At 41.4% G+C, this 20,555-nt stretch overlaps 1 protein-coding gene across 1 annotated transcript in view; it reads left to right on the top strand.

Annotated features, from left to right (window-relative positions):
* Positions 1–20,555, top strand: part of Pappa (pappalysin 1) — a 266,143-nt gene that overhangs the window by 61,212 nt on the left and 184,376 nt on the right. Inside the window, exon 4 of the mRNA XM_055611618.1 lies at positions 18,087–18,232. Within this exon, the coding sequence (XP_055467593.1) occupies positions 18,087–18,232 (146 nt within the window). The remainder of the gene's footprint in view (positions 1–18,086; positions 18,233–20,555) is intronic.

Consider the following 20,555-nt stretch of genomic DNA (forward strand, 5'->3'; position numbering starts at 1 on the left):
AATGCTGTCTCTCTCCACCCGTGGCTGGTCCATTAGCAGATTTCAATATTTATCTAAGGAAAGGGGGTTGTAGTTAGGAAGTAGTACTGTGCAAAGCACACACCTAAAGATTTGAAAGTGTCCTGGAGAGTTCCCTGGGACAAGTGGAAATTCACCAAAATCTCCAAAAGCAGACATAATGGGAAGCACACAGAGGATCTCCAAAAATCTAATGTGGATAATGAATATGCAGTGTACTTAGTATCTATGCTAAAAAAAAAAAGTTTGTAATTTTTCTTGCCACAACACAAAGGTAGATACATGAGATGATGGATATACACATACAAACACACAAGCATGTATATACAAAGAATAGGTATAATTTTGACACTGATCAGAGACTGGATTGAGAAAGAAAGACATTGAAGGAAGAGGAAATATCTCTTGTATTACTCATGAGAAGCAAGAAGAAAAGAGGTCTGCTGCCCAAGTCCTTCTCTGAGTCTGCCCTGGCTATTGACTAAAACCAGTAATCCCAACATGGAAGAGCATAACTTACATTTCATAACTTACAGGGACCTTCAGTTTGAAGTCAGGGAAAGTGTCAACAACCACTTTCCTATTTTTCTCAGGTTCGTGGGGAACTTTTCCATTCTCTCCAACACACAGGACCCTGGACTTGCTGATGGCTTCAACACATTTGCAGATCTATGCAGGTTTTCTGCTGACACTTCTTTGTCTCTCTGCAAAGAGCAAGTGCCTCCCTTGCACAGGCAAAATACCTATGTACAGAGAAATGAGAATTCTGGCAAAAGAATGTCCTGCCTGGCAGCAACTCAGAGAGCACAGCAGCTCAGCTGGTTGGCACACAGGGGGCTCCTGGACACTCACTTGTTATAGACTCATGCAGCATACAAAGGAAGATTTAGTGTATGTCCAGGTCACTTCTGCTCGCATTTGAGTCAGGAAAAAAACCTGTGAAAAGAGACAGGTTGGGAGCTAGTATGTTCATATGAATGATGGGGAAAAGTGGGAATTTAGAGAGTTCAATATGCATGATTCAGTAAAGTCATCACTGAATCATGGAAATGGAAAGCATAAAATGTAAAATCGTGAGGGTGAAAATGTAGGTCTTCTGTGAAGAGTGTCAGTGTTCTACTAAGCTAGCCTTACATGAGACACCCATGTTCAAAGGCAGAGTCTGTGGAGGGAAGAGTGTAGCCGAGAGTCATCCATGCAACCAACCATCCTTAGACTCGTGTATCAAACCGTTATTTAGCATCAGCCAGGGCTGAGAGTCATGTACCCCAACATTAATGTGCTTAAAGAAATTCCAGATTTGGAAAGAGGAATGGATACATTTAAAGTCATCCTGCTAATGTGTGGAAGACTTGAACTCAAACCAAGGCTTACTAACTCTAAAGCCATAGGATGGGACTACGTTTACAGCCGAGGAACAATTAGGGAGCATTAAAGGATGGAATCGTAGGCAGGGTAGTTTTTACAAAGCTGTGGGAGAAGTCTGACGGTTATGACTGATTCAGAACCAAAGTTAACTGGCCTTTACAGAGTCCCACACTGGCATACAGGGATCACTGGGTCCTGGGTTCCAGATAAGTTAAAATCAGCAGACAACACCAGCAGATTCCAAAAGCCTCTGTGCATGGCCATGTGCCAGCCGTGTGACCATTCAAGCCAGGCTCTCTTTGTTTGCTGCCTGGGAAAACTGGGTGCCCAGGGTCAGCCTCACCAGGCCTGTGTCCTCCTGACTCAGCTGGGGTATTGGGTTCTGCTGGAGTCAGTTCTCCTGTGTGCAGAGAGAAACCTGTGGAAGGTTTCAGAGAAATACTCACATTGTGGCTTTGAACAAATGGGAGGAAGGAGGAAGGGGTATGCAAAGAAGAAAAGAGAGAGAGAATAAAGGGGAAAAAGCAGGGAGATGCCTGGAATAGAAGCCATGACAATCAGGTTGCTGTTGCTTAAGTGAGTTTTAATACAGCACTAGATAAAAAGAAAAAACAAAACAAACAACAACTCCTCCACGATACTCATCCCCCTGCCTTGTCTTATGTTTTCTTTTTTTTTATCTATCTCCTTTTCTCTCCATCATCTCTTTTCATATGACTATTATTAATGCTTTTCTATCTCTGATTTTTTAAACATTAAATTTATTTTATTATTATTGCTGTTATTATTATCAACATGATTGTGTGTGTGTGTGTGTGTGTGTGTGTGTGTGTGTGTCTCCACAGGAGACAGAAGAGGGCATCAGATCCCCTAAATGCATAAAACCTCAAGCAGTTATCAGCCCTCTCCCATAGATATCTAGAAACTGAACTCAGATAATCTCAAAAATCAAGTGCTCTTACGTGCTGAACCAGTTTTCCTCTTCTCTATTTTCTAAGGCTCTTATTATTTCTTTGAGAATTTAACATATGCTTACAATGTATTTTGAACATATTCACTATTTCCTAACCACTCATCCCCTTAACTTCTCCCAAACCTATATTCCGTTCCTTCCCAACTTTTTCTTCTTTCTTCTTTAATATAACCCACAGGGTACAGAGTGTAATTTGTGCTGGCCGTGTACTCGTGGATGCCATTCACTGGAGTGTGGTTGGCCTAACACAGTACATACCATTAAAGAAAGCTAACTCTCCACTCCCCAAAATTTATTCAACTGTTAATGGCTCCTCAGCCAGGGGTCAGGGCTCATCCCCCGCCCATGTACATGAGGGCAACCGCAGCTGCTGTGAGTTCATGAGTGCAACCACCCTGTGATGTTTAGGAAACAGTTTCACTCTGGTCTTCCATGACCTCTGGCTCTTAAGATCTCCCCTCCTCCTCTGTGAAGAGCCCTAAACCTTAGTGGGAAGGGTGTGGTGTAGAGCCCTCATTTGTGGTTGAGCACTCCAGAAACAATTATTTGAACTTTGGCCAATTGTGAATTCTGCGTTAAATCCCTTCCAATACACAAAAAGCTTCTCCAGTGAGGTTCTACAGCTACACAAGTCTAAGGGTAGAAAGATACAGATTTGGAGAACAGTTAGATACTATGTCAGCTTAGCAAAATAGCAAGAGGAGGTTCATCCCTGCGGCCTATGAGCTGCACAACCTTGAGGTCTTAGCCAGGTATACAGTATCAGTCTGGCACTTTGTCCTAGAGGATGGTCTTTAAAGTTATTCAGAAAGTAGTTATTTGCTCCCATAACATCCATACAACTGTTGCACTCCAATGAGCGTAACCTGCCACACTGGTAACTCAGAGTTCACAACTAGGCAACATGTCTGAAGACTTTTCCTTCTATCAGCTATTATAATACCTACTGGCACTACAGAACCTAGCTTTCAATCATTATGTTACTATAAAAAAGGGAAGATTATTCTGCAAATGGCACAAACTAATACCTGTACAATTGGTAATAATTAGGACTTGATATGTTAATAGAATGCCTCTCAAATGATAGGGCAATGGCAGATCTGTCTCAAAGTTTCCAAGTAATAGCTTTTTATTTCTTTTTTTAAATTTTTATTTATGTATTATTTGTTATCATTTATTCAATTTGTATCCTGGCTGTGGCCCCCTCCCTTGTCTTTTCCCACTACCACCCTCCCTCCTTCTTTTCTGCCTATGCTCCTCCCCTAGTCCACTGATAGTGGAGGTCCTTCTCCCCTTCTATCTGATCCTAGTCTATCAGGTCTCATCAGAACTGGCTGCATTGTCTTCCTCTGTGGCCTGGCAAGGCTGCCCACCCCCCACCTCTCAGGGGCAAGTGATCAAAGAGTTGGCCACTGAGTTCATGTCAAAGACAGCCCTTGTTCCCCTTACTAGGACACCCACTTGGTGACTGCACTTCCTATGGGTTAAATCTAAGGAGGGAGACTAGGTCCTCATGCCTGCACTGGTATGAAACAGTTCATAGATAGTCCATCTTGACTGGCAGTGTTTCATTATGCTGATCATTTACTTAGCATTTCCTCAGTTTCTTCTTATAGAATAATAAGATTCACCAGTAATGAAGCTGAGAAAATTGTCAGACTTTATCGGAGAAGTGCCAGCTTTGAACAGATTGAAACTCTTACAGTTCTCTGGAGTATGATCTCAGGGATGCATATATTATAGGAAATCACTTAGTCACCATAAAGCAGCTATAGAGGACATAAAAATGATAACTATCTGAGGAGCATCATTCTCTGAGATGGTTGAGCCTAACCCCGAATGCCCCACAAAATAAAAATGAATAAGGCTTGCAAACCATTGTTTAAGTGGTGAAGCCTAAGAAGAACTCTTGATTCCTGACCCAGCTTCTCGCTGATGCTCTGGTCAGACACAGAGTTATGCCACATTCTGTCCTTTTAACCTTCTTGCCATTTTCTCAAGAGCTTGAGTTTTAAAAAATAATGTTTTTTAAACATTTTATGTTTCTGTGGTTACATTAAAGTGATCAGGGGAGTACTGGCACTGGGTTTTCTCAGTAAGACATAATGATAATGACAGTCTACTGAGGGTGTTGAAAGAGGAGACTAGAATAGTGAGGCGTGAGGAGCAGTGTAATATGGCTAGTTTAAGATACTTGGCCTTGAGAAGAAGAGAGCTCACTATTATGAGGGAATACCCTACCATACCAAAGTGTGGTCATCTATTCTGTGGAAGCATGAATAGCCTTTCTATGTGACCAGTGAGTTAGAGATCACTGTGAGCCGCAGTCATTCTTCCCAATGTGGAGATAATCCAGGTAGGCAACTGACATTTTGCATTTTAGTTGTCTCCCTAGGCAATAATGGTGTAGCAACTTCCTGATAACCTTCTTTGGAATACCAGCTTCCCCATCCCACCTCACTGGCTACAGCATCAGCAGGTAAATTACACCAGCATCCGTGCATATCTATTCACGTAAACTGAATGGAGCAAAGCAACTATCCTGCCACTATTGGCTCATAGGGAAATGATTTTTGGCCTCATGTGTGTGTGTATGTGAGATGTATGAATATGTGTGTATGCTTGGTAGTTGTTGTTGTGGTGGTGTGTGTGTGCATTTGTGGTTTGAGAAAATGGGTGGTGGGTGTGTCTATGTTTCTTTTATAGTGTGTGTGTGAGAGCTCCTATGTGTGTGAAGATAAATGAGCATGTGAAGGGTAGAGGACAGCTTTAGGTGTCATTTCTCAGTTACCACTTAAAAAGCTTTGTGTTTGAGAGAAAGTCTCACACTGATCTGGAACTCACCAAGTAGTCTAACTAGGTTGGTCAGTGAGATGCAGGGATGTGCCTGTCCCTTCATCCCCATCACTGGGTTACAAGGATATATTCCCATGCCCAGATTTTTAAAAATATGTTTTATGGATTTAACTCTCGTCCCAATGTTTGTTAATAACTATGTTACTGGATAAATTGTCTCCCCTGTCCCTTCTTTGCTCTCTTGCTATTATTATTACTGGATGCAACAAGGGCATTCTCCTGGATTTTTGTTACTTTTTAAAGTCGAGTCAATATAGCGAGAGATCTCACAAGATGAGTTAAGTCTTGAAGTGACCTCATTGCAATGTATCCTGGTCCTTTCTGAGTCCCATTAAAAGATTTGTCTTTTAGTTTTGTTTCTTGGATGGTCTTCTGAAATGTGCTCTTCTTACTCTGTAGACACTCTCAGCCTGAAACAGTTGTTACAGAGTCAAGGGCTGTCCGAACTTAAAGACACAGGGCAGGGCCTCTTATTGTGGTTCCTTCTTGCTGAGCATAAGGAGCTCAAGCAGTAAAGGAGGGCAGGCATAGCCCAGCCCTACCAGAAGTGGAGGCCTGATCTGGGACTAAGAACTGTCCAGGAGTTTTCTTCCTACTCCCATGCCATTTCTGTCCCTCAACCATCCCACTACCAACTGCCCCAATGTCTGAGGAGCTAATAGCTGCAGGCTTGAAAAGCTTGTATCTAGCAAACTTATTTTCCCACTCAGCATCCATATTTTGTTAAGACACCTTTCCTATCCAGAGCACAATGAAGAATGCTTCAGGGTTTCACAATAGACTCCCCTGTCTTTACTGGAGTGTGTATACAGTTTAATGGCATTTTATTACGGCCATTCTGGCATTGGTCAAGAAAGCAGAGTAAAATTTCCAATGGAAGCACAATGACCATAAGTTCCTATGACTTCTGAGAAATGGAAGAAACACCAGTGTTTTGAGAAGTTAGGGAAATTTTCACCATGTGGCAAGGACAAAAGAGTTTCACAGCGTAGTCAGTCTTAGCAACTAGAGAAAAGCCGTCATGGGGAGAAAAGACAGGCTGTGTGGTAGGGTGGTTAAAATGGAAAAATGGAAGCAGAGAGCAAGAAACAAACTAAGTCTGGCTGAGACTCCACACATGCAGATGCCACAATTTGCTCCTCAGTTGTGCATCAAAGAATCAGCATGCCTTGGGAAGAAATAAAAATTCAGGGAAACACATTGTGTCCTTGGCTGGGCAATTTCCTAGCTATGTAGTCTTGGGCCAGTCTCTTAAACTCTGAGTCTCCATTTTCACATCTACTGAAAGAAATAATATCTGATGGCACACATCACATATTATTTTATTTGACCATGAGGGTCATATAAAAGTAATATTACAGAGGTCCTGGGAAGAGTTAACAAGCGAGCAGATAAAAAGGGATATTGTTTTTTTTTTTTTTTTCTTCAGTAACTTTGTTCATTCTTTCCCAGTAATCCTGTAAGAGAAATTGCTTGGAATCTTATAATCAGAATATCAGGGTTTATTTAACATGACTAATATTCATTACAGCAATAACAGGAGTCAGGGCTGGTGTAGTGGAAAAAATATGCATGTTGGAGACTGACCAGGGTTTGAATCTTGGCTCACTCAACACTAGCTCCCTGACCTTGGCTCGTTGTTCAGTAAGAGCTGGTGGTTTCTCATCTGTTAAAATTGGGTGATAACAGCTATCCTGTGGCATCTCATAAAGCATAAATAAAGCCACTAGTGTGAGACACTTGTTTTCTAGTCTGCCGCACCGTAGGTACTGGATGCATTATTTGTCTCCTTTCTTCCGTGCACACATAGACAGTACTACCCACCATCAGTACTTATTTCCCAGAGACTGCATTCCTACAGGCTCTTATCAAAGCCTGGAGCAAACTGCAGCATACAAACCCAGACTGCTGTCATTCTTCAAATATGTTCTTTTAAGGACTGGCCACAGACCTGGGGCTCTTATGTAAAGACCACATCACTAACATCAAGCTTCTTGAGTTTGCACGCCGGTTCATTTGACAACTACCCGGAAGGTCTAGCTGTCTCAGAAGACATGTTGCCTCACAAACCATTCCATGCAGTGCTGGCAATAATCGTAAAGAGGCACATGCCAGTTTGTTGGAAGTTACTAGCTGTTTGGACCATGATTGCTTTAATGTTGAAACACAATAAACATGAGCAGGCACAGTGGTATGCCTGGTCTAATTTTCTCTAATTTAATATTGAGTTTTCTTGAAGCTTTTTAACTGAGTAAAATTCACCTCCAGTCAGAGTTTCCACCTGAGAATACCATGCATCATTGTAGTCATTGAGAGCAGCATACAGGACAATAAAAAGACTATCCAGGACTGACACATTAGGTGAGCAGGGAGCTTAAGACAGTAAACCATGGAAAACAGCAAGTTTGGAGACCAAGTCCTTTTAGAGTGTGCTTCTACCAACCAGTTATACAGTGCGGTTACAGCTCTGTGTAGTTGTCTCCTTTGCGAAATCAGTGATAGAAGTATCAGTCTGCTTCACTCGGTGGTTTAGATGTGATGAAATGCTACCTTTTGGGATAGCAGCTGGTATGACATGAGCACAGCAGATAACAATGGTCTTCCAGCTGTTGCTTGGGAATTTCCCTTCCCTGGGAAATCTGATGTGTTCCCTTCAGATTCCAGTCACCTGCCTCTCAGTTATGAAAACCTCTTACTAGAATTTCAAGGTGGGAATAAGAGGCAGAGACATTCGAATCCATCACTGCTTCCCTATGATTTTAGCTGCTGAGTTCCATATTTTTTTTAGACTTTGTCTTTAAATTCTAAGAGCTTTATGCATACTAAATGCTAATGTATTCTTCTGGAGAGATAAGCAGCATGCCACACTAGGACTGTACACTTGTAACATTGTAACTTCTAAGAAAAAAAAATCATATCTGGGGCCCAGCTTGGGGCTCATTGAAAACTGAGGAGTCAAGGAACTGGAGACCAGAAAGGCGGCCATCATGTTGCCAGAACCAAACCCTGCCAGCTGCGTCCTGGTCACAGGCGTCCCAGCACTGAGAAGCTTCCTGAGATGCCAGGAGCTGAGGGCATCCTTCTCTCACCCCTTTCCTAGATGCAAAGTACATTCCTATCTACAATTCCCTAGACAGATGGGAATACTGGATGCCCTTTCAAAGGCCTCACTCCGAGACTGTTGGGGATTTTCCATCCTAAGTTTGGCAAACTCAGCATGCTCATTTCTCTTTCTCCATCCACTGGTGACACTGACAGATCATGACAGCCTCAACACTGTCAAATTCCCTTCCAGTTAGGAAACACAGCCCATGAAGCTGTGAGGGAATGCTGGACCTACAGACAACAACATATTTCATTTTAGTGGGGAGCTCTGTCTGTCCTGAACTGCAGCTAAGCTTGATCCTCCAAGTTCACCACTGGGCATTTCCTTCCACCTTGGAGTGAACCTTCACACTTTGCTCTCACTTTCTGTAAACAGCAGTCTAGTGAGCTAAAGTGTAAACAGAGAGGCCTTCTCCTTGTAGATTTGTTTGACTAAGTGGCACAAGCTGGCTTCTCCCTATTCAGGAGAGCATCCTCTTTCTCCTTCATACTCTGCATCTCAGTCTTTTTCTTTTCTGTGCACTGGGTTGTTGTAGTGGTTTGGTGGTAAAACAGCAGGAAGAACACTTTCTCCATTTTAAGTTTCTGGTGTTTATGATTCCAGCCTTTTGTGAGTTCAGACAGCCAACCGCAGCCTTTAGCCTTAAGCTTGACTTCTGACTGCTGAACTTTTTTATGGCCAGAGAGGGCATCAGTGGCTGTGACAACACAGAAACATAAAGTGTCTCAGCATCTTACACAGGGTGGAGGAGATACACAAGGGAGGTCTCTTCCCAAGAGGATCCATGGTAGAAAAACACAGTTTGCCTGCTGTTTGGCCATACACAAAGGCTGTGCACAGAGAAGGAAACTGGATTCTTCCAGTAACATGGCAGCCAGCATAGAGTCAGACACTTCTCCACTCTTACTTAAAATTCTTTGTGTGTAAAATGGGAAGCTTCAAGGTCTATTCTTTGTTAGACAGAGACGTTCTCAAATCAGGTTTTGCAGTTCTGATTCCTAGACACTAAGGGTGATTAGGACAGGATAGGTATGTGGGGTACAAATGAAGATTTGATGTTTTTAAAAGGCACAGATAAAAATCACACGTGGACACTGATGTAACGAGAGAAATAAGAAACCGTTCCTATTTCCAAAGGATTTCCCAGTTCCTATGGCTAATTAGGTACAATGTGTTCAGCACACCAGTGAAGGAAGTTATCTAGATGACAAGTTAAAAACCCTGTTAGCATCTCCTGAGTCCGGATGTCTTCTATTTCATTTTTCCTCAAGCCCTAAACGTAGCACCCTCTTTCCAAAAATCAGTTTGAATTTAATGGTACCTTCAAACATCTTCACATTCATTGTCATTTTTCCAGTATCCTTTCTCATTTTTTCTCCAAACTTGAACTCTGTTGTCACATGACCCTGTGAAAGCTATCTCTGATTTAGTTCTAGGAAAGAAAAAAATCTGGAGTTCTTAGGTTTGTTAAAGGTCACCAAGAGAGAGCTATACCTACTGTTGTGCTTTTATTATTCTAACTTCAAATACATTTGTTATTTGCCCAAGATTATGTGACTCATACGGAGCCATGGTCCAGGCTAAATTCCAGATGCTGCCTTATTGACAACTATTGGTGATGACGTAATTCTTGATTTATCCTTCCTAAACTTGGTGTCATTTAGCTAGCCTTACCATCTGCTATATGGCAAGTATGTCTAAAACTAGAGCCATAGCATACAGACTCTGAACAACCTCTTATACCTAAAATGTCATGGCTACTACAACTTGTGAAACACATGTGATTTACCTTTGTTTAATTGTTTTTCGATGTGAAAGATAGACCCCAGGGTCATTAGTGAGCTATGCACTGAAAGCAGTGTGGTCATCTATACTATTTATCAATTGTGGTTTCAGTTATACAAGAAGGAAGCTAGATGGTGGGGAGAGAAAGCTGTGGGTCCTAGAACTCCATGGCTGTGTTGTGAAAGCAATATTTTGACACAACTTTTCATATTCCTGTAATAGGATTTTTAACATAATATTATGCTTCTAGGTATTGTGTTTTTTTATGTAGCCTGGGATACTTCAAGCCTTATGAGCATCTCTGAAAATTAGTGAATTCTAAGCTCCTTGGACTATTAAAGGAAATATTGTCTTACTTTAAGTAAAGATTAGGGATAGGACCATTTTTTATGTGTGTGTGAACATTTACCTACTATATGTGGGGTTGAGTTTTGGTTATACAACACTGGACAGTACACAGGGCCAGCCACAGATCTACCATGTTGAAATTTCCTTTTAAAGTAGCTATGTGGAAAAGTGCTGCTATGAGGAAGACTTGGGTACCGAGAAAGCAAAGGATGGCTTCTAGATATGGTGAGAGAGGCCTGAGTCTGGGGGTAAGAGCTAATTAATCAGGTATGTGCAGCTAGGCCTAATGAGCTCAACACCTGGTTAACAACCAGATGTTCCTACACTTGTCTTCTACCCAAGTGGTTTCTAAAAATCCATATTCACAAAGCCAAATGGTAAAAAAAGCAGCCGTGTAGTTCTCAATAACATGTAGCCTTTGGAAAGTAGAGTTTTTTTATTCTGTGATAATTCTTACCTATTATGATATAAGAGCATTATAGTCAATGACATGTCTTTCCCTCCTTTTGAACGCTTTCTTTTTCTCATGAAGACTATGAACCTCCACTTACACTGATGTCATTTTTAAAAATAACCCAAAGTTCTGATCAACTCTCTCCTGGCTCCTACCCAGTAGACTAAATATAACACCTCTTCTAATCCAAATATTTGCACCCTTCCCCTTACACCCATCCGAGACTCATTATGACACCTCTAAGTGGGAGGACCTAAGAAAAGTAGTTACCCCACCTGCTCATAGTTTTTTCACATGTCCACAGAGAAGACCCTTAAATAGACTTTACAATTTTTGTAAAACTTCAAAAGGATACTTTTTAAAAATTATATCAAATGTTTTAGTAGCTAGAAGCCCCCTAAGTACTATTGATTATCTTATTATGTTCCTTTTGTTGCTGTTATTATCATCTACTTATTTTACTTCATTCATAAAACCTCTATTTTTTAGTGTAAATTGTTTCTCTTCCCATATTTTTATGACAAGTTTCCAGCCACAGTATATGATAGGATCTTAATGAATATTGATAGATGGAAGTAGAAATGAATGAATGATACATAGAAAAGAAAGAAGTTGAGAAATAATGAAAGAGTGAGGGCAGACAGGAATGGAGGGAGGAAACTGGGAAGTTAATGAAAGAATGTCTTGTTCAATAAATGGATGAAAGAATAACCAGTTTTTCAATTATCTTTGTTACTGTTTTATTTTTCTTGCCTAGGGGTCAAACTTCCATATAAAAGCAAACCATTCAAGATTCCAAGAATTTAATATGTCCTCCAAGAACTGTGTGTGGGAGACTCTTGATAAAGAAGAGAGGCAAACTTAGCCATTTATAATGATGAAACTAAGCAGGAAAATAAATTCCAGATCATTAGGGCCCTTGGGATAAAGTAGAAAATTCGGGTTTTAGAACTGGTCACAGCTTGGAGAAAGCTTGTTATTTGGAACAAGAATATGGACGCAATAAACATTCTGAGGTTTATCTTGCTTTGATGGCTTGCCTTGCGCAGCTTTGATCTTTATATTTGATAATCATTTTCAAATGGTCTGGTGTGTTCTGAAAGTGAAGTAGTAGTTCGTGAATCCACGGGGTTCCTTGGAAATGGTGAACTTCATTTGGAATTTGGAACTGGACAATGCTGGGACAGAGCCTTGTTCTGTGAGGTGGAGAAACAGGGTGACACATAGTGGGAGGAAGGAAGACACACACTGACCAAGTGATGGGTGCCAGAGTCGGTGATGGAACGCAAACCATAGGCAGTGGGAGCTGAGGCCAATTCCCTGCAACTCCACTAGTGATTTCAAAAGCGAGCAATACATCTTGGGGCCTCTTCATGAGTTGGTTGCTCTTCTAGGTACTTTCTCATGCACCATCATACTGAATTTTAGATATTCCTGTCCATGTCAGAGTTTATAATCTCCATTTTACAGGTGAGGAAATTGAGAGTCAAAGAAACCGATCCAGAGTCAAAGTGTCCAAGGTCAGAGGGCTTCTTCACAGAAGAAGGACTCAAATCCTCTGTGTCTGTCCTAAAATAGCCATCTGCTACCTTTTCTTTTAAAGTAAAAGAACTGTTTTTAGCTTGGCCCACTCTCGGCTCAGATAAATGCTCCCCAAATTGAGGTCACCTGCACAAGTCCAGCACCATCCTCTGTGGCCAGCCTGCACCCGTCAAAAGCCGGGAAGCAGGACGGGAGAGCACACTCTCACTTCTGCACAGAGGAGGTCAGCAGAAAGGCGACCTGCTTTTGAATCCAAAGAGAAATCAGAGCACGTGAGATCTGACCTGGGCTTCCTGTAAGCCCTCACTCCGACCACCTTGCACTCAAAGTGGCAAGTGGGTCTACCAGTGTCCTGACTGAACTTCCAGCACTTCAGGGGCTCAGGCTTTCCCAGATTTTTCCCATGGTTTCATGTAAGGGATTTGTTGTTGTTTTGCATTTTGAATGTGGTTCCCTTTTGCCTGTCTTTCAATAAAACAGGCCCTGACAGCTCTCCCATTCAGATTATTACAGAGTTATAGCATCTCAGGCCAGTGCATTTAGGAAATATGTTGTTGGCACTAACCAGCAAGTGAGATGCATAAAGAAAATATTCTAATGACAGTTGAGTCGAGAGAGCTTTGATCTCCCTCCAGGGCTGCACTCATGGCTTTGAAATGCAGGCCTGGCAAAGGGGTAAAGCCTGGGCATTGTGGCAATAGGGCCTGGGCCCCTGAAACAGACATTCCAGGGGACCCACAGCCTTCACTGTGGAATCCAGGTGCATGAGATATGCAGGAAGAAAAGAAACACAGCTTTTGAGGAGGAGGCCTAAGTTTAACAGGGGCATTCCAATATAGATTACCATTTCCAAACAGTGTTGGCTGAGCTATTAGCGGTGTTTGGGCAAAGATGAGGACGTGGCAGGAGTGCTGGCCTGTGACCGTGGTCAGACACTGTCTTGCTCCTGTTGCATGTAACATGAGGTTACGAAATGTTTGCAATCAAAAAGTATAAGCTGTTCAACTTGTTCAGGGAAGCATTTCTTCAATGAAAGATGCGATGGCTCTTCTCATTTAAATACCCATCTGCTGTTTACTCTGCGGCCGGCTTTTGGTAGGCTGCAAGCTGGACAGCAGTGATGTAGTCCACAGGCCCATTGAACAGACGCAGACCTCAAGCTACAGCGTATGCAGCCGGCTATATGTACTGAGATATGATGTGGCTAAATATTCGTGCAAGTTCTGTGTAGGGATGTCCAGATGAGGGAGATAGGGGGAGGGCGCTGCCATCCCGCCCATGATTGGCTTTCTAAGCAACACAGCCTTACAGGGAATTGTTTCTACCTGAAACAAGAGGAGACATGACTCACCAATATAAAAGTTCTGAAATCAAAGATCACATGTACATAAGCCAGAAGAGTCAGATCCATGGCTAGATCCTTCAAGTTCTTAGTGACACATGATCTCAGACAAATAACCTCACTTCCCTGAGCCCTATGCTTGCTCACCTTGGTTTGATGCTCTGTGATTCAAAGACATGCACCCAATACCTTCAAATAAGTACTATCTCTCTGTGTATTTTTGAGGAAGGTTTCAAGGGCCATAGAAATTATAACAATTTTGAACATAACTGTTTGAAGCCCAGAGTCTAGTGAATGAGATGGGTGTTCATGATAGGAACAAAACACAAAACAGAATGATAAAGGTTAGAATTAAAAATAGCATCAGTATCCTCATTTTTCAGCTACTGGTAATGATGAATTTGGAGTGTTAATCACAACCCTAATTAATGTAGTAAAGTTAACCTACACTGATCAAAAGACTTTTCTGGGTTTGGCGTAGTGACACGGAGCTGGGTGTATCACCTGCTGTGTCTTCAGTCTCCCAAACACTCATGAGAGGCTTCTCAGATCTCTGAAGCACAGTTGAAAGTGATCAGGGTAAGATACATGGAGTGCCAGACTTCCCACAGAGGGAAGATTTTACACAATTAAAATTCAGGAGGGGATATTGTAAGACTGGAGAGGACAGATATGCTTAAGGAACAGCTATAATCAGAAAATACACAGGAGGCTCTGGGTGAGGAAACCCTGAGATCATGTGTGATTGAGGATGCAAAAGAAAAAAAGAGAGAGATTTGTTAATGCAGAAGAGACACTGGAAGCTGAAACCAAGAAAGCTATGCAGAAGGGAATGCCAGCTTCACATCAGAGGGAGGAAGTAAGAGACCAGGAAGAGAGAGAAGCTGGCTTGTGTGTGTGCTACCATGGTGCTGATCTGTCTTGGAGCTAGATAGCAGGCTAAGACACGTAAGGCAACTTATACACAGACTTGGGTCTCTCTGTCCATCTGTGGATACTAGCATGCAAGTTAATAAACAATGTTTAGAGTTAGATTGTTTTTCTTTATGAGATGTTATTTTTTAAATAATTTGATAGATTTGTAATATATGTACAAGGCTAGTTGCTTTGCTTATTATCACTGTCACCAATATACCTGACAAACAGAAACAGATTATGTTCGAAAAGATTCATGTTAGTCCGCTGTGTTAGAGGGCGACTTATCCATGATTCTTTGCCACCTCCTGCTTTGTCAGAGCATCAGGCAGTGGGTATATATGGTGGAGGAGAGCTGTTTACCTAAAGGCAAACAGAAATCAGGAAGAAGGACTCAAGACCAAGTATAACCTTCAAGTACCCCCCTCAGTAACCTCCTCCCTCCAACTAGTCTCCTCATATCTCAGTTTCCCAAACAATATCACCAGTTGAGGATCACATGTCGACACCAGAGCCTGTGCACATCTCCTATCCAAACTGTAACTGCTATCTTTCCATAGTCACTAAACAGAAAGCCAAGGGTCCTACCAAGTCATTTATTTTTTCATTCAGGGTAAATACCCCTAGACTACAATCTTTCTAAATTTTCTGTCTCTGGAGCCTTCTTCTCCGTCTACTATCTAAAGTGAAAACTGAAAACCACAACACCATTTTTAAGATATAAGGGGATGGAGATAATACAGACCCCTGATGCCTTTGGGAGATTCCCAGCTTAGCTCTTCATTGGTAGAAGAGCTCATTCTACAGAGGGAAAGCTTTTACTAACAAAGCTACTTTTCCCTTAGGGTGGATTTCCCCCAACAAGAGAGACGGGGAGAAGAAAGGCCAGTGGGGCCAGTAGCCTGGCTAGCTGCCCCAAATTCTAACTCTTTTGGGAGATGGACACTTCCCAAAGAATGAGAAAACACCACATAACAGCCAGGGAGAAGATCCAACAACCCACATTTCTGCTTTGGGCTAGGTTGAACACCATCTCTTAAAAAGATTGGCTCTACAATTACCACTGAATAAACAACCAATTAAAATGTCTCCTCTTGCCCTGTGTCTTCCTCTCATGAACCTTTCTCATCTTCAAGTATTGGGGCAGAGGTGTCTTTCACTAATAAAGTGTGTCTTCTATGCCTGAGAGATCATTAGATCATTTGAGAGAAATATGTGAATTGGCTAGATAAAGAAAGAGAGAGAGAGAGAGAGAGAGAGAGAGAAAAGAAAAAATGTGGAAAGGGTTGTGCAAAAAAAAAAAAAAATTCAGGGACCTCTGCTTTCTCATTCTCCTCTCTGCATTATTTTTCTTTTCCCCGGGGGCTGGGATCGGCTTAAAAGAGAAAATGGGTGGGAATTGTTAGACACATGTAGAATTGCACTTGGCCTTGTGACTAGTTATGTGACCTTTCTACACTGTTTCTTCATCTGTAAGATAGGTATACACAATAATCGCTAAACCTATGCCAGGTTCTCTATATGCTGGCCATTATCAGACTCATTTCCACTTCCATTTTCATTTCTTTAATCCTTTGACTAACTAACTGTAGGAATGGTGTTTCATTATCATTCTTGTTCTCTATATAAAGAAACTTGAGCAAAAGAAGGTAAGTAACTTGCCTACAGATCATGGATAGTAAGATCCGGATTCAAACCTGGAGTTATAGCTTGGGAGCATTCCATCTTACCATGCTACACACTAAAGTCCCAGAAATAAGACACATGCATTCAGTATGCTAGCATACAGCAAGTACTCAGTAAATGCCGGCCTTCTCAATCCTCATTCTAATCTCAGAGGGCAGAGTTATTAGAACTCTTTATGGGGCCTCTAGTAAAAGCAGCTGGCTGTGGGTCCCTAGAGAAAGGCACTCAGTTTTGAGACAGTATTTTAGCTTATAATGCTATCCCTGGAATTAACCACAATGAGTCTGCGTTTCTACCCCTGTAATCTTTTCTTCTGACATGTCATCAAGCTGAAGATCACATGGACATTTGACCTCATAGAGACCTATGATAAAAGTGGCCCCGATGTAGTCACTGTCATCCATTTCAGATTGGAGTAGAGATGAGGCAAATTCAGCCTCTGAGTTAGGAATCACTGAACCTTAGACCAGGACCTAGATATTTTAGCTTTTATGTTTGCCAATTTAAATTCAATTCTGTCAATTTTTACTGAGGGCTCACAAGATTCACAACCCTATCCTAAAAACCAGCTACCAAGAGATGCATTTATACTCAAATGCCTTAAGAAGATGGCACATAGCGTATATAGACAAAAAAAAAGAAAAGAAAAACATGAACACATTTCTAACCTCACCCAACATAACTGTCAGCTATTCATAAGGATGCCTAAGAACTAGGATGACAGATAAGATCCATAAAAGGGTGGCATTGAAAATGAGCACAGAATACTATGCATGTGACTAACCTAAGCAGAGAGCAGAGGCAGCCTCTCACACTTAGTGTTTCTGCTTTAGTGAGTGAGGCTATCCAAGGATAGGTTTTGACTTCTCTTTGTCTCTCTCCTGTGCTCTCTCTCACGTCACTCTTGCTTTTGTGTTATACCTTAATTTTTCTCTCTCTCTGCATCTCTCCTCCCTCTCTCTTACCAGCTCCATTACCAACAAATTTCTCCCTACATTGAAGAGATCACTACTGCAACATGAAGAGTTAATTCATTTCCAAGATTTGACCACCCTAATGACAGCAACCTCAAGCTCAACCTCTTGAGCGTATTTTACAGATAATACGGTACAGTTTTACAGGGTGCAGAATGGTCGACGGGCGGCAGCATGATGCCTCAGTGAGAAGAGAATGCATTTCCAAGCTATCCAGCACTAACCTTGGACCCCAGTGCTGCATCTTTGTCTGGCCTCTTTAAAAACATTGAATTATACATTTTTCATCTTATAAAACAAAGCCACAATGCCTCCTTACAAGAGTAATGTAGAAATGAAGGACACCTTCTACTGAATCTCCTCATTTTTCCAAGTAAATGAAGACGGTCCATAGTGAATGAATGAGACAGAGAAGCCAAGACTAGAGTACATAGGTCCCTCTCCTTAGTCAAACTAGACATTCTGTAGAAATATGAACATTGGTTCTCAGTGCATCTAGATTCAAAACTGGACCCAGTTATTCATAGTAAAATTAATTTGTTTTTCTTTCAGTAAAATGGAATAATGTAACATTTTCAGAGAGATGCAATGTGATGTTTACAAAGAGGTTACCTACTGTGCCCAGTGTAAGAACTCCTGATCGTGTGGGGAATATCCTACTGTTTGAATACTACCTTTGGGGGACAGTGATAACAGCCAAGTTTACTTTTCTGTTTCAGAGCCTACTTGGATGTTAATGAGCTAAAGAACATTCTTAGATTGGATGGATCAACACATCTCAATATTTTCTTTGCAAACTCTTCAGAGGAGGAGTTGGCAGGAGTGGCAACTTGGCCTTGGGACAAGGAGGCCCTAATGCACTTGGGTGAGTCTTAGAAGCTCCTTTAGAAGGAGCTCAGAGCACACCAGTTTGGATTTCAGTGTTAAGAAAACCTCAGCAAGCAAATGGTGCAGGCAATAGCAGTAATGGGGATAACTCATTTAATTACCTAATTTACAAAACAGTAGTATCTCTTCCCCCACCTATGACCACCAGGCAATCCTCTGCAGGAACTCACTTTCCTGATGGGAGAACTGCAACCCAGAAAGCAAGCAGGGTTTATCCAAGGTTACACACGTCAGTGAGGAAGCCTCAGTTAGAGTTGAAGTTTCTGGCTCTATCCAGAAACTGCGTTCTTCTTGTACCTCCTTTTTCTAATTCATGCATACTTCTTGTCCTGGAAACCACATTATCCTGGCACAGCTGAGCTAAGAAAATCCTGAAAAACACCAAAGAAGCCACAGAAACGCAATATATAGGGACTTCTCTTTATTCATGCTCTGTCCCACCAGAAACATGGGGAGCTCTTCTGACATTTAAATTATGCATATTCATAAACAACACAGCAGTTTGTGCAGTCAAATCTCTGAAAGGTAGAAATGACAATCATTCCTGAACCAGGGGCTGTAAAAGAAAGTTACAGTTCTTTGAATTTCTGTATTTTTTTTCAATATGCTTGTCCAGTGTACTTAAATATGTAGAGAAGCAATTTTTACTTGTATAGACATGAAGTTGTAGTATAGGCACAATTTACAATTCTTTTCATTTGATGTTCTAGGCTATCTACATGTTTCCATTTTACAGGAGTATTATAATTACTTCTCTCCTATATTTTTTTTTACTTAAAATCACAAGATAAAAGCAGCCCTCTGGTTTATTTACACTTTGCTAAAGGTGAGACTTTGTTTTGTTTTTTAATAACTGTCTAATAGTCCATTGAGAAAGACACTGCAGTGGGTTTAACTATTTTGTCTCAATAAAATGATCTCATTATTTACAACAATGAGTTCTGATGACTCAGTCAGATTCTTGATTTCAGAATTCCCGGGCTCAGCAGAGTAGCAGTGTTGGATGCATTCTTGGGCCAGCATGGTCACCCGTTGCAAACCCAGAGTCCAGTAGTTTCTGTGCTTCTATTGTGTTTTGAAGATGTAGAATTCTATAGCTTCAACTGAAGACAGCAGTGCTAAAACAAACCATTTGGCTTAGTTCTCTATTATTTTTAGAGGATGAAGCTAATGGGTGTGAGAGAGAGTGGGAAGAGGAAGGGAGAGAGGAAATGATGGATAAGAGGGAGGGAGAGAAAAAGAAAGATAAAAGAGCACTTTTTTTCTAAATTATATATACACACACATATATATGTTTGTATGTATATATACATATATATATATATATTTGATACATATTATATATCAAATGAGGCAAGTCTGCCTCTAAGAGACTCTCCTCAGTTTCAGTCATTACAAATGGGGCACACTACAGGCATCTAGTGGGTCATAGCAATGAAGTTAAATATTCCACAGTGGCTCCAACAGAGATTTGGATGCTCTGAAATGTCAGAGGTGCTTAGATCAGGAACCCCTGAAATCTGAGATAAGTAGTGGCCAGATAAATAGACATTCAGACACAGATATAGGTTGAGCAGGAGAGATTAGACAACACATGCGAACTGGAAAATGAGTTGCCCTTATCACATGTTTAGTATGTCATGGGAAAAATGATACAAGATTAGAGCCAAATGCATGGGTTTTCTCATTCTTAGCAGGACAGCCTTAGGCAAGATTCTTGTCTTTGATTTGTTTCCTAAAATTTTGAAGATGCAGGTTAACTAGATGGCCTACCAGGGTCTTTCTAAGCCATATAATTTGCTCCTATTGAAAAAAGCATCCAGGAGGTTATTGATCAGCACCTGGGGATGGCTGAAGAGTGGACTTCTAAAGGGAGAGAGAAATATGCTCCTGATGATTTCATGAATGTCAGAGACTGGCTCAGGGATTGGGGAGACTGTAAATCCATAGCATGTTATATTATTTCAGGATGATGTCAGGCTTTAGCTATTTCACCTTTTAAGAGAAGCAATGAAACAGGACCAGGGCCAAGTGCTGTCATTCTGTAGAAAAGGGTCAATTGGGGTAGAAAGAACAGAGTCAGGAAGAACATTAAGTTTGCTGTCCTTTGCCATCCTAGTCTGCTCCTGCCCTCTGTTAACGCCAAGGCTTCCTAGGGAGACCATGGGTCATTAGTGCTGTTGTAGTTGCTGAGTTTAGACCTGTCTAGAAAAACTTCCTGGAGAAACAAAGTCAGTTTCTCAGGAGAAACAAGGGCAGTGTGAGGCAGGAGGATTGCTGCCTCCCCTGGCATGCAAGCG

Source organism: Psammomys obesus, unplaced genomic scaffold, assembly GCF_907164565.1.
Source record: "Psammomys obesus unplaced genomic scaffold, mPsaObe1.curated_primary_1811, whole genome shotgun sequence".
Taxonomy (NCBI): domain Eukaryota; kingdom Metazoa; phylum Chordata; class Mammalia; order Rodentia; family Muridae; genus Psammomys; species Psammomys obesus.